The sequence below is a fragment of the Eulemur rufifrons genome, chromosome 15 (assembly GCF_041146395.1).
Source record: "Eulemur rufifrons isolate Redbay chromosome 15, OSU_ERuf_1, whole genome shotgun sequence".
Classification (NCBI taxonomy): Eukaryota; Metazoa; Chordata; class Mammalia; order Primates; family Lemuridae; genus Eulemur; species Eulemur rufifrons.
In genome coordinates, this window is record NC_090997.1 from 90,594,420 (window position 1) to 90,610,102 (window position 15,683).

At 34.0% G+C, this 15,683-nt stretch overlaps 1 protein-coding gene across 1 annotated transcript in view; it reads left to right on the forward strand.

The window, feature by feature from the left end:
- UTRN (utrophin) overlaps positions 1-15,683 on the forward strand; it is a 478,322-nt gene that overhangs the window by 192,960 nt on the left and 269,679 nt on the right. The window contains exons 40-45 of the mRNA XM_069488656.1: positions 1,963-2,154; positions 3,015-3,187; positions 6,287-6,437; positions 7,683-7,858; positions 11,631-11,766; positions 13,045-13,194. Of these exons, the coding sequence (XP_069344757.1) occupies positions 1,963-2,154; positions 3,015-3,187; positions 6,287-6,437; positions 7,683-7,858; positions 11,631-11,766; positions 13,045-13,194 (978 nt within the window). The remainder of the gene's footprint in view (positions 1-1,962; positions 2,155-3,014; positions 3,188-6,286; positions 6,438-7,682; positions 7,859-11,630; positions 11,767-13,044; positions 13,195-15,683) is intronic.

Sequence of the window (15,683 nt, forward strand, 5' to 3'; positions counted from 1 at the left end):
TACTGCAAGAACATGACACCTCAGAAAAACATCTTGGATTGTCTTTATAGTCTGAGTAGAAAGTGAAACAGTCTTAATGAATGTGATTTTTTTTTTAAACTTGGCACATTATATTCGCAGTATCTACTGACCCTCCTAGTTCACCGTAAAGCCTCAGGTACATGTGGCCTTGCAGAATGACAGTCTATTATGTAACTGCAGAAGCAGCACAAGGAATCCTGGTCTTATACTAGTTGCTAAGGTATAAATGTGGCTCCCATCAATTATCCACTAGATCAGATTTTTTAAAAAAATATGGCAGATAGTATCTAGTGATGCTAAATGAAGAAAGTACTACAAAGTTAAATGTCCTACAAGCACAAAAAAGTAGTTGGATGTCTGGAGCCTTTTTGGTCTTGGAAAAACACATGACCTCCCCGCAAAATCCTGGTTAATAGATGGGAAGCCAAGCAGGGAAATGGGTTTCAGTTTCTTAACTTATTCCTTTTACATGATTACTCAACCTATAAACTCTTTCACTGGGTTATTTTCTTTTTCCTTAAAGTTAAAAGGAGGAACAATTGGGCCTAATTTTGTGATCTTCCAAAAAAATTGGCTTATTTGAAGTGAAAAGCTGAAAAAATTATTTAATTTATTTCCTTTAAAAAATTTTGAGCATCTTTTTATTCAAAACTGGTTCCTGGGTGGACATATTATTTATTTTAGCATTCTCTTATATTTGCTTTCTTAGATATATGGGTAAATATCCAGAAATGCTTTCTGGCTAAAATTTGAATATGTGGTATTAGGATAATAAAATTAATATTAGAGACAAGTATAATTAATTCTGTTGATAAAATTAGGAAATCTGCTTATAACCTGGCTATCCAGGGCTGCCCTTCAATTGATGAAAGCAGTAGTTTAACAAATTCTAGGAGGCCATAGATGCAGACCTCTAGGTTTAACACTATGTTATTGGCTCAAGGGTTTTAGTCATGAGTCTTGGTTTCATTTAGGGATTATAACCATTTTCAAGACCCTTAACTGAATGAACATGTATTTGTGATCATTTTCACCATCATCTTTGAATTTCTAGAAGAATACAATTTATTAGAAGTTCAACATAGGAGAAGTGAAAGTGTCAAGGAAGGTACCTTAGTTCTGAGCAGCTGCTCTTTGGCCCTTTGCGAGTAGTAGTAGACAGCATTTATTAAGTAAGTTGTAGCCATTTATGAGTGAAGGACTTGAACTCCTGAAAGACTGGTGTTCCATCCTTGTCCTTTCTTATTATTTAGAAAGCTCAGAGTAGAGGATCCTGAAATTCTATATTAGGGCAAATGAGGAGTCCATGGAGCCTCAAGTCTGTCTGAATTTAGCATATTAGGACCTATTGTCTCCCATAGGATATTCATGCTCTGTAATAAGGTTCTCAAAGGTTAAGATTATATACTGAATTACCTGGTTATTATTTTAATCAAAGTCCCCATTGCATTTTTTATGTCATAGAAACATGTTTAATTTATTTATATTTTCATCAGCGAGGCCCAGAGTGTTTAATGTAATTGTGATATTTTAAAAAGAGTGAGATAATAATGGTATCAAAGTGTGTGATTTCATACAGATCTTTATGATTGGCAGCATATTCTCTCATTCCCTCAACAACTTAGAAAGGAGTTGCTGTTTCCTGTGTGCTAAATGAATTTAGATGACATTGGTCTTAAAGAAAAGCCTTTCAAATATTAATGTATTAATGCTGTTTAGCAGCAGGCTGCAGATGAAAATTTGAATAAAGATTGTTAAGGGTTTCTGTAGGAAGGCAGGTTTGAAATTAAAAAAAAAAATTAAAACAAAGTTTTTTGAGTTTGGTTCATGGTATTGAATTCCTTCACGCAATGGTCCTATACTTTTTTCAAGTCATTATTACTTACTCATTGTGGGAATATTTTATGATATATTCAATATTTTTAAAAAATGTTTTTATAGGCAGTCCCTATTCAACAAAGGAAAACAGGTCAACTATCTTCTGGGATTCGATCGTCACCTCTCCCCACAGATTATCTGGTTGAAATTGACAGAATTTTACTTTCCATGGATGATGTTGAATTATCACTTAATGTTCCAGAGCTAAACACTGCAACCTATGAAGACTTCTCTTCTCAGGAAGACTCTCTGAAGGTGAGTCTCCCAGTTATTACATTTGAATGGCTGTAGTTAATGTAGAAATAAAGCAAGGAATTGGTTATTATGCCTACTTAGATGGTCTGTATCTTTTAAAATTTGTTCCAGGGAATTAATAATGTATATGAATAATAAACTTTTTCTGTATTCTCCAATAAAATATAATCAAAAAGTTTTAATTTTTTAAAAGTGGGTGTGGATTTTTAAGTGTGCACAGTTATTAATTATTTGCAACATCCAGAGCCTTTTTTAAAAATCAGACACAGACCATATTCCTGTCTTGTAAACCTGATTGTCAGTTGACGTAAAATGTCAGCATTTAATAGGCCATTTATAATGCTTTAAGATTGGTCAGTTGTTGAGGTATGGGATGCCATCTTGATTATAAATTAAAAATTTGTTAAATTCTATTAAGGCATTTTTGTATAATTTGATTGCATTTGAATATAATATCGCAATAAAATCACTGATAGATTTAAAGGTTTGGTAGTTCATTTCTGTCATTTAAACTAACATTATTAGATATTTGAAAATATAAATAATTCCAGCTTCAAACACTTCATTTCCTTTAGAGAATGTTAATGAAGCTTCTCATACGTCATGTACAAATGTTACTTTGAACATCTGTGAGGATTTTTATTCCCCTGTCATTAGTATATTATGTGGCATTCCTCCTACTTTGGCCAATAGGGTTTTCTTTTTTTTCCTTCTTAGACTTGCCAGTTTTCATGAACAATAGTTATTAGGCCTCATTATTATTTTAAATGAATCTTATATAGTATAAATTTTTGATCAGCTGTGATTCCTTTTTTTGTTACTTTGCTGGGTTTTGTTAATGTGTGATAATATATTTTTAGAATATCAAAGACCAACTGGACAAACTTGGAGAGCAGATTGCAGTCATTCATGAAAAACAACCAGATGTTATTCTTGATGCCTCTGGACCTGAAGCCATTCAGATCAGAGATACTCTTACTCAGCTGAATGCAAAGTGGGACAGAGTTAACAGAATGTACAGTGATCGCAAAGGGTATGTGTAAATAAAATTAATATTTCATTTTTAAGCAACGCCTATAAGTTCCTGGGCCATGGAAATGGTCTTGTGCACATTGAGAACATCCTTGTAATATACTCTGGTTTAATAAATTGTGATGAGTACAGTTCCTTAAAGAAAGAGGAGTCTGATCACATATAGTTGGCCATTTATGACATAACATCTTAATGGTATGTAAGCACTTCTAACTTCTAGTATTTAAATAGTGTCCATTTTCTTAAAAAAAAAATTAAATAAGGATTTTCATTAAAATCTGCTTTCTACATACACTTGGTGATAAATGTGAGTGAAGAACAGAGACAGCTACAGAAAATGAGAATCCATATATAACCGCAGACCCCTTTTTATAAGCTTCTGTTTAAAAGAATGTTTTTGAGCCTTCTTCTTACTAGATTTTGACTAGGCCTATTAACAGATAGAAATAAAAACTGATAAGATTTTTGCCAGTAGCTGTCAATGTGGTAAAGAGGCAGATAAGATAGGAAATAGCCCAATATAAAGTATTGTATAAGAGGAACGTTAACACAGAATAATACATTGGAGACATACACGCAAAACCTAGGCATCATGTTCTTCATTTTTTGATATTTTTGGCATAGAATTTCATGTGACTAAGCAATTCTTGAGAAGATAGCTTTTAAAGGCCTTTGTTATATTCCTTTGTATGGATTTTAAGAATTATCTCTTTGTACATTTAGAAAATATTCTTTTATGTATGTTTTTATCTGTAGTTTTATTAGGCTTGATTATTAGGTGAAGACAAATTTGTTAAAAAATAATAACATTTTAAGGCTCTGGATTATATCATGAAACTGTTAACTCTAGCCCTGCCAAACAGTATTTGTTAAAAGTGTCCTTGTTTTTGAACTCTTGCTAACATTGGCAGGCTTTTCATTTATTTTTTTTAATCTTTGCCAATCTTATAGTGATAGATTGCATCACAGTTTTATTTTCACTTATTTGATTATCACTGAGATTTGGATATTTTTTAAATATACTTATTGGTGATGGCTTTGCAAACTCTACCTGAGCATCCTTTTGTATAGCTCTTTTCAATTTAATCCATAGCTATGCTGCTTAGATTTATTTGAAACTTAATGTTCTGTGAACGATGATATTGATCTTTTCTAAGTTTAATGTTTACATTCAAAGTCTTTAAATCTTTGGAACAGCCTGTCTAGTAATATTTTCTATTCATTATTGCAGTCTCTCAAAAATAGGAAATCTTGACTGTTATGTAGTTATTACACATTTTTACAAACAATAATGGATATTTTAATCTTCTCATAGTGTTTTGTTTGAAGTGCTCTTATTTTTGTCATGCCCAACTTTTTGTCAAGAGAAAGTTGCTTCCCTGTGGGCAGTCAACAAATATTAACTGAATTTTAAAAATAATTTTCTTGGAAGAAAGCAAGATAAGCATTATTTAGGGGTTACTGAAGTCACAGACCATTTTATTTTTAAAGTAATAATAGACTTTTATTATATTATATCAAATAAAAATTTTATTAATGTTATTAAAATGTCAGAGATCTCTTCTAAACCTCTCCCAGCTCTACTACTCTAAACAAAAAGATAAAAAAAAATTCTTTATGATTCTAATCCTACAAAGCTTTTCCTTTTTATACTTACTATATTTTGTGTATTTGAATATGACAAGCACTGAGGTTTTTTTTTTTTGAGACAGCGTCTCGCTCTGTTGCCCAGGCTAGAGTGGGTGCCGTGGCATCAGCCTAGCTCACAGCAACCTCAAACTCCTGGGCTTAAGCGATCCTACTGCCTCAGCCTCCCGAGTAGCTGGGACTACAGGCATGCGTGACCATGCCCAGCTAATTTTTTCTATATATTTTTAGTTGGCCAGATAATTTCTTTCTATTTTTAGTAGAGATGAGGTCTCGCTCTTGCTCAGGCTGGTCTCGAACTCCTGACCTCGAGCAATCCACCCGCCTCGGCCTCCCAGAGTGCTAGGATTACAGGTGTGAGCCAAACCGCGCCCGGCCAAGCACTGAGGTTTTACTCTATTTCATTTCTAAAAGAGTTAGGTTTACACAGCGGTCTCAATAGCTTTTCTTCTCATTCGTAACCTGGGCTTTGCATGCACTTCCGTACTGTGCTGTGTTCAGGGTAATGGGGCACTTAGGATTAGTCACGACCCAAAATATATTAGTCTGCTAGAGCTGCCATAACAAGATACCACAGACTGGGTGGCTTAAACAACATAGATTTAGTTTCTCTCAGTTCTGGAGGCTGGAAGTCCAAGATCAAGGTGTCAGCAAGGTTGGTTTCTGGTGAGGCCTCTCTTCCTGGCTTGCAGACGGCCACTCTCTTGATGTGTCCTCACATGAGAGATCTCTCTGGTGCTTCTTCCTTTCTAGTAAAATCACCAGTCCTTTCAGATTAGGGCCCCACCCCATCACCTCATTTAACCTTACTTACCTCCTTAAAAGCTCTATTTGCAAATATAATCACATTGGGGGTTAGGGCTGCAACATAGGAATTTTGGTGGGACACAGTTCAGTCTATAACATAGAGATAAGGGAGTATCAGAAAACTGGGAAGTGTTTTGGCCCTTTGGGTTTTATTCTGCCTGGGAACGTTTTTCTGGCAGTACAACAGCATTATTATTTTTTTCCTGAGGGAATAATTAATCATATTTTATAATTCATGGTATTTAAATGTTCAGTGTATAAATTTGGGTAGGTTAACATGCCTACAGCTAATCAATCTTGATTTTCCAAGCCAGAGAAGGCTAAATCTTCTCAGTTAAAAAGCTGCCTTAGTGTGTTCGTGAGTGTGTATGTGTGTTGTGTACGTATAAGTGTGAGAGAGAGGGAGGTGGGAGGGTGATGGTGTGCACAGATTGCTTTGCTCTTGATGTGATGCCTTTTTCTCTAACAAGAATTATTAATATTAACTGTAACACACTATGAAAATTGGTCTTGTAGAGCAGTGAGCTATGAATTCACTCATTTGAGAGCTTTCAGTTTAAATGAGATTTGAATTTCTTTTTTTAGAAAAATTGCTTCTGGGCAGTTCTGAGAAGTTTGGAAACCTATTTTGTTTGTTGTCCTCTAGTTGTTTTGATCGGTCTGTGGAAGAATGGAGACAGTTCCACTGTGACCTAAATGACCTCACACAGTGGATAACAGAAGCTGAAGAGTTGCTGGTCGATACCTGTGTTCCAGGTGGTAGTCTGGACTTAGAGAAAGCCAGGAGACATCAGCAGGTGAGTGCTTTCTGTCAGAGGAGGGGCATCTGCTAAAAAGGTTGCATGTGCGTTTGGCATCTGGCTGTTAAGACAGGTTTCAGAAGTGGGGACCAAATATATTAATTTTTCAGGAGCCTATAAAGAATTTGTAAGTTTTGTCCAGTTCTAATTTCCAATTTCAAAGGTTTAAGAAAAATTAGTCGTGTAGAATTTTTGATCAGGATTTTAAAGAAATTTAAATAAAAAATGCTCTTTAGTGGCAAATGTGCAAAAAAAAAACTTTGTTTTTTAAATTTTATATTCAGGTTAACACTTTTAATATTTTGTACCCAAGACTATATCAAAGACAGAAAAATATTTGCATACCTCACCTTTGTTTTCTGTACTTAAACCCATAGGCATCTTGTTTTTCTTTGTATCGTTGATAGTTATCATAAAAGTAAATTATTCTTGAGCTATAGCAGGGCAGCTGCTCATGTAAGTCTAATTCAGTCTTGGGAAAATATAACACAATTGCCAAATCAGTTCTGCTGATAACAATAGGTCTTTAAAAATAATGGTAGAAAGCAAATAAAATTTCAATTTTACCATTGTTAAAAATATTTTCTCTTTTATTAAATTTTAAAAATGTGTTTTATGTAGAAAGTTCTTGAGAAGTTAAAGAGAATGCTATTATTAATATTTTTCTTAGAGTCATGTCAGTGCATTTTTGTTCTTTTCGGAGTTAAAGTGCTTAAATTTCACTTTAAAATATCCCTTTCATCTGTTACTTGAAAATTTGCAGACCAGTGAAGCAATGTCTCCGTAAAGGCACATTGAGGTTTACTGATATATGGTAGGATGTAAGGGTAAATGGGGAGATATAGAGATATATATATATATATTTTTTTTTTTTTTTAAAAGATTCTTTCAAGCACTTATTCGGAAGAAGATGAGCAATTCACTTCAATCAAACATGATTGATGCTTATGCTTTAATGTAAACAGCTATTAATTGTTTTATGTTACTAGGATCTTCTATTTCACTGTATTTTGCCTGATGACATTTATGAGGATGGGTTGGATTTCCAAATAGATTTCATTTAGTGTATTCATTGAAATATAATTAAATTATTTTAAAATGCCTTTTTCATGAACGTAAAATATCATTCCAGGAATTTGTTTCTCTAATGCGTAAATTGATGTTACACTCCTTAGGTGGATTCAATGCATCATAACATTTAATTTAGTAGTGGCATTAATCTTGAGCTGTGCTTGATTGTAGGAACTCGAAGAGGGCATCAGTAGCCACCAGCCCAGTTTTGCAGCACTAAATCGAACTGGGGATAGGATTGTCCAGAAACTCTCCCCAACAGATGGAAGCTTCTTGAAAGAAAAGCTGGCAGGGTTAAACCAACGCTGGACTGCGATCATTGCAGAAGTGATGGATAGGCAACCCAGGTGATTTAACTGTGATCGTTTGAGGGCACAGGAATAAACATATTTTAGGTAGAATTTTCAAGGTACAGTTCGATGAGTTCAAAGTTCTTTTATTGTCTGATATTACAATAAGGATTTTACTAGCATTCGTAACCTCTGCTGCCCATGGTTCCCCTAACTGTATTTTTAGGTTCTCCATAGTCTCACTTTTCTACTCAGATATCATATGTGTAAAAAGTTCCTTTATACCTTTTATTTCTGGCTGTTTATTATGAAACAATGATTATGGTGGGAAATTTGAGTAATTGAAAGAACACACCAAACTTCTGGTCTGAAGGTCTGAGTTCAAGGTGAGGCCTTCCCCTTGCTTATTTCCTGACTGAACCTACATTCATAATTTCTCTGACCACATTATTCTTAGTGTTAAAGGGTGTACTCTATCCATATATGTCAGTGCTTTGCAATTAATAAAGTTCTTCACTTATATAATATAATAAATATATTATTGTTAATTTTATGTCACATTATGTTACAAGGCCCCAGAATTTATTAGGGCATCTTCTAGTTGCAAATATGTTTTATTACCAGTGAATATAATACTCAACATTATCCATATTTTATAGATTTAAAATTATTTGAAGTTATTTTCTGAGACAGGTAAGATTTAATGAGCGATTTCTCCTTTGCTTAATGTATTCCATCTCATTAATGATCTTTTTGTTTGTTTGTTTGTTATTGGTAGTTTTGGGTTAAAAAGTCCAAGATATTTTTTTCTGCTAATTTTAACACTGTAGATGATGCATTATTTCAGTGATAAGCTATTTTGTTGAAGGAATGTTGAATACTTTATCAAGTCCAGTATTATAATATGACCTAAAATATTCAAGTATGATGTAGCCTATGGTCGCTTTTTATTAAAAAATTTATTATTTTTTGTGTTTTGGTAAGAGACAAATCATAATTTGTATGCTTTGGTTGAAAGATTACCACGTGGCAGAAAGAGTATTTGGCACTTTGCACGCCTACCCTCTTCACGACTACCCTCTTAGGAGACTGTTAGGTTGATTGTGCAGCTTTGAAAACTGAGGGTCAGAGAGAAGAGGTTAAGTAATTTGTCCAAGGTCTCATAGAAGCTAGGTGATGGTGCTATTTTGCGCTCTCAAGTACGGTGCTGTGCAAACTTGGGAAGACCACAGAGCTCCCTGGCAAAGTTTTCTCCTCTGTAAGTGAGAACTCTGTCACCGCAGAGGACTGTCATTAAGATTAAATTGATAGTGTTCATAAAATGTATTTGCCCTGACTGTTCATAATAAACTCTTAAAATATCTATTTCTTATGAAAGTAAGTTATCCTAGAACTTTTCCCCCAAGCATTTTATTGCTACATTTTGCCAATTATCGATTCATTGATTTGATCAATATTTATCGAGCCTTGTGTTTAGCACTGGGGATATAAGTATGACTAAGGGACTAAGAGACTAAGAAGACGAAAATAATTGGAGAAAACATCATTAGGAAGGTACAGTGTTGTCACAGAGGCAGGTGTGATGGGGTGTGGAATTTAGGTATTATAGAGGAGAAATACTGAAGCTGTTTTTTGAAGCATTTATAGCAATTTCCCATAAATATCTTCCAGGGAGGGCCTTTTAGGGAAGAGTTGTAGAACAGGCAAAGATGGGAGGCATGAATACCATGGCCATGTGAGAGATCTGCAGTGGATCAGATGGAGAGGAGGGTTCAGGGGACCGGCGAGGTAGGATTGGAAGCTGAGGTCCCATAAGATCTTGTATGTCACACTAATCAGTTTGCATGGAGAATTCTTCTAGCTTGAAATGATGTATCTCCTCGGCATTCTTAAGGAAAAACATATACTTCCTGGCAGGGTATTAACAATAAATGCAGAAATTTTCCTAACGATTTTCAAATGGATCTCTGTGGAGTGTGCCAATTATAGCTCCTGAAACTAACAAGATGAAGCTAATACTTATTTAACTCATTTTTGGGAACTGAAAAGAATAGTGAATCTCTTCCCCAACATCTTATATTTTGACTGAAGCAATATTTGTTTTCATAAATTCATGTTAAACTTGACTTTAGGTTTGGAATCTGTCTTAAATGGGGACCACCTTGGAAGAGCTTGTATGTGCACTGTTATCAGAGTCACTGAGAATTATCACATAGTTCAATTTGTTTTTGTATTGAATGCCTGTAGTTAAATATTTGCATAGTTCAGCAACTTATGGTGTTATTCCTTAATGAGCAATTGTTATCTACTGTTTGAACATGAATTTATAATTTGTTTTTACTCTTAGGAATAACATTTAAAATGCAGATTATATTTAGCTAGTTTGCAGATGAAAATGTTGAGTGACTCAAATATGTTGAAATTGCTTGATAGTTCTATTTTCAAAGTACTAAATTAATCATGATTATGAAACATTGGCAATTTAAATTTCAACTTTTTTTTTTGAAACAAAAGGCCCATAAAAGTATTTTGGGTGTTTCCAAAATGTTATTTAAGTTACATAGTTTTCAATACAAGTTAAATACTTTTCAATACAGTACCTGTTTTATAACTGATAGTCTTAACAATTAGTACTATTGCTTGGTTTATTTATTTTTAAATCTTGAAGTAGTATTCTTTCCTGGTGGATACTTAAGAATTATGATTTTGTAGTGATTTTCATTCATTTTTAAACATTATAATATTATCAACTATTATTGACTCTTTATTAAATATATAAGTATTTAAATTTTATTACATATATTGCACTAATATATATTGTTTAATATTTTACTACATATATTACAGTATCATGTTAGGACTTTTGTGATTAAAAATAAAAAGTTATAGCCATAAAAACATAAATTCTTATTTGGGATGACACATTATAATTCACTTAAAAGTTGTATTCTGTTTTTAAGTTAGTAGTTAATTGTAGAAGCTATAAAAATAATGATACCACCCAGCTTTTAATAGCTTTCAAACCCTTTTTTAAAAATACATAATCTTATTGTCATATGAGTTCTAATCATATTCCTATCTTTTGACAGATGGTTTATATTCTTATAAACATTATTCTTACATTTGAAAGATCTAATTAAGGCAGTTCTTTTTTTATGTTCATTTGACTGTTTTACTTGCATCATTTAAAACTTTTGCTTTTTTTCCTACATCTTTTTACAACTTGGTGTTATACTCAAATATAATACTTATTATAATGAACTAACCAAATTTACATTTTTTTGTCTTTCCCAATACTTATACAATTTTCCAATTCTCAGTACCTTGCCTTGTTCTTATTCTTTCTGTCCTATGAATAAAGTAGAGTAATAGTTGCCACCTAATGTGAATAACATGTCATATAATGATGGCTTTTTATCTCCATTGAGTTCTGAAAGAGAATTATGTGTTTTTCCTTATTATTTTAGATAAAGACATTTTTCATGTTAAAAAAATTTCTATTATGTTGCACAGTGAGTGGTATCTAACTTAAAAAATTTTTTGTATTAAGTTTCTATATAATTTTTCATGATGAAAGAGGATAATATTCTTTAGTTCCAATGTTTTTGAATTAAGGAAAAATTCTTCTTTTTCTTCTATTATTATTAAACAATTTTTAGTACTGCAGAATGTATTTAATACTAAGATTCACTTAAAAATACACATTAAAATAATTATTAGGAATTATTTCTTTAGGGAAATATTTAGTTGGAATATCCAAAGCAAATATATAATGTTCTCCTTAATTAGATAGTTTTTCTCAATATTTTTCAATAATGTTTTCTTTTAGGCTAAAAGGAGAAAGTAAGCAGGTGACAGAATATAGAAATAGGCTAGATGAGATTATCTATTGGTTAACAAAGGCTGAGAATGCTTTGCAAAAGAGATCTACTGCTGAGCTGGAAGAAAACCTGCAAGAATTAACAGTAAGTGGTTTATTTGTCTCTGTATTTGCCAATGCCTTTTGATGGTCAAACATTACCCTTAAGAATAAGATATTGCATGACTGAAGAAGAAAGGGAAGGAAGCTTTGTACTTTGTGGTAAATCTGGTGGACTTACAAGAGGAATATCCTTTTTTATTTTTTAAAGAGCAGCTGTAATTTTGGTCTTGCAGAGGTAAAGCTTCACTCACATAAAAAGACCAAATCATTGTGGTCTCATTATTAGACCAAAGGATCTAGGATATTGTGAACTGATTTTATCATTTTAGAATATAATGGGGTTGTAGAGTATAGTTTTTTGCTTTTAGATTTAGAAGATAATTACTGGTTATTATCTATAAAACTGAGTTTTACAAGAAAACACTGACTTTCACAGTAACTCACTGTAGCTTACTGTAGGCTTAGTGTCATGATTGTATTAATCAACACATTTTCTTTGTGGGTTTGCACGCAACAAGAATTGCTTATAGTTGTATATGTATACAATCTGTAAAAATATATAAAGATATATGAATATGTAATATATCCAAATATTCACAGATTTTTTTATCCATAAACTCTCATATTTGTTGTGCTAAAAATTAAAATGCTTGTTGCAGAACAATAGGCATAATGTGCTCTTATTTTTATTAAAGAAAAAGCAATTGTGTGTGAGTGTATATACCCACACATGCATGCATAAAAGTATGCATGAGAGGATATTTACTAACTAGATGAGAGATTTTGTTTATAACAGAATATGGTTGAAGCATTTTGGGGAAAGAAACTTTTCATAATGATGAAGAATATTATGTGGCAAACATTTATTAAGTTTTCTTTTTAATATGTTACCACATCTAACAAGTTTGTTCTTTTTTTATCTAAAAATTTCAATGGTTTTCTTGGAATGACCCCTTTGTAAACAACTTGGGGAGAGTTACAAAGAGTGGAACAGTATATTAGGATGGGATGGCAAGGTGGAGATAAGAACAGAATGTTAAATTAGCAACGTAAATGTAATATAATATAATATACTATGATGGTATTAAGAGACAGAGAGGGTGCCAGAGAGCGCGTTTGTGCACGTGCACACACAAATTCTCATTGAAGGTGTGTGTTCATTCCCTTGTCGTTACAATTTATCAACATGAGTTCAATTTTTCATTTAAGAAATTAAAAATCCATATTTATAAGAATACTTTCCAAAGAGATTTCTAATACAATTCTTGAACTTTCCCCATCTGATAACCTTCTAACCACACCTGTCTTCTGACTCCTTTAGGACTTAACCCAAGAGATGGAAGTGCAAGCTGAAAAACTCAAATGGCTGAATAGAACTGAATTGGAAATGCTTTCAGATAAAAGCCTGAGTTTACATGAAAGAGATAAAATTTCAGAAAGCTTAAGAACTGTAAATACTACGTGGAATAAGGTGTGTGTACAGTTATGGTAACACATTTCTTTTATTGATTTTGTTGTCAAAGAAGTGGGGACTTGTAGCTGTTTTACTTTTAAGTATATCTAAATATGGGCACGTTTTACTAATGCTGACTAATATTTACAATAATTTTTTCATCTATCATAGACAGAAGCATGTATTCTCGAAGAATACCTTTTATTTTACATGGTATTCTTTGTCCTAGGGGATTTATACATTATATACTACATTAAACAATAATATATGTTGGAAGTAGGCAACAAAGTGCCAGTTATTATATTCTGAAAATGAAGACCTTAAAATAGTTTTCTGATGGGGTGTGCATGAATTATCATACATGTATGTTTATTTTTAATGATTTTATTCATTCAATATATATTTACTAGGTTCCATTGGAATGTAATGGCCTATGACTACAGATATGACTAAGATATCTTTCTCTCATGCCATTACTTTTTCACAGTTGAAATAGTTAAGGGTAGATGAAGTCATAGATTTCTTTTTAGTTTGGCCTGGTACATGCCATATCAGAGTATGAGGTCTGAGTGGAACATTGAATGGATATGTCTCTGCCCTTGGTTTGGACGGACTCCATATCAGTCATTTTCTCTCTACTTGATCCTCTTAAAATGGTAGCCATTATCCTGTGTCTAATGATGTAGGTGCTTTATTGATCTGATCTTTCTGATTGAGAATTACTGCCTTGATGAGTCACTGTTACACATCTGTAGCCCTGGCCTGGACCTCTGTCCGTACTCTAGACTGGCATATACAACTGCCTGCTCAACATCTCTCCTTGGATGTCTAATAGGTATCGCAAACTTACATATGAAATTGAGCTCCTGACATCCCCCCCCCACCCCCTGTGCCTTAATGTACATCTCCCACCTCAGTTAATGACAGTTACATCCTTATTATTGCTTAGGTCATAAACCTTGGAGTGATTCTTATGGTGTATAAATTATATCTCAAAAAAAGCCCCCCAAAAAACCCCCAAACCAAAAACTATACCCTGGAGTCACCATCATCAACTTCTTCAAAATCCGTGTCTGCTTCATGGGTAGGTTCATGGATGGCCAGATGGCTACATATGATAAGCCAAATGTAGCAAAAGTTTGGCAAGTGTAGATGTCAGGTGGCACAAGACTATTTCCTATACAATTCGTTCAATTTTTCTTAGACCAAAAAATATTATAAATTTGACTGCTGCTCACGACCCCCATTGCCACTAACTTATTTCGAGCCACCGTCATCTCTTGTCTTGATGACTGCAGTGTCCTCCTTGCTGATTTCCCTGCTTCCTTCTTCACCCATTGTCAGTCTCTTCTAGACAAAGCAGGCAACGCGGACAGATTTAGATCACTACAAATGGTTTTCCATCTCGCTCAGATGCTTGCTGTGACTTGGAAGGCCCCTCATGGTCTGGCTCCCTGCTGTCTCTCTGACTTCATCTGCTTGCTCTCTCTCCCTTACACTCCTCTGTAGACATATGGGCCCCCAGGTCCCTTGCCAGCCTCAATTTTTCCCTGTGCAATCAAAGCACACATACTTATTTAACACAAAGGATGCAAGTAGGTATTGTATGTAAAAAGGCACGGTGGCCAATTTAGGCAATGCTAAAGCTTCTATCATTACAGGATTTCACATAGATTTTAATATAGTTCCCTTTGGTGAATTATGAATGTCTAAGACCAAACAATGCTTATTGTGCAGAGAATCTCAACAAACACACTTTGGGAAATACTAGCTGGACTATTTCATCCATGCAAGAATTCATTCATATACTCACTTAGTAAGTTTTTATTGGACTCCCGCTTTATGCCAGATATCATTTTAAGAACTGGGAGTACAACAGAGTATGGCACTGCTTCTAAGCCAAAGAGCTTATCATGAGTGAGACAAGTAGAGTAGCAGTTATAACACACAGGTAGCCATGGGGACGTTCAGCTGGAGTACCTGCCTGGCTTTGAGGGTAACCATGGAATGTTCTATGGAGGAGATCACATCCAGGCTCATTTGTGAAGGATGAATAAGTATAGGTGAGGTGAAGAACAGGGGAGAGGACATCGTAGGGAGGAGCAGCAGCAAGTGAGAGGGTCTGGAGGAGACAGAGAGTGAGCACAGTGCGTTTGGTTCCGGGAAGTAGCTCAACACAGAGTTTAAGGCTGAGGTTCTCAGAGACCAGATCCTGGAGACCTCATGTTGCATTACAAGGGATTTGAGCTTCATCTTGAGAACAATTCACTACTTTGAGGGGAGTGGGCAGCTATCAGTGGGTTTTAAGCAGAGGAAAGTTATGTTTTTGAAAGATTACTATGGCTGTGCTGTAGAGATGGATGGAGTGATCCTAAGAATGGATATGGAAAGATTAGTTTGAATTGTTAGAAAGGTTTACAAAGTGGGTGTCAGGGAAGACGGAGATGATGAATTCAGATTTGGACATGTTTAAATATCCAGTTGATAGAAAAAGCTGGACTGAAGAT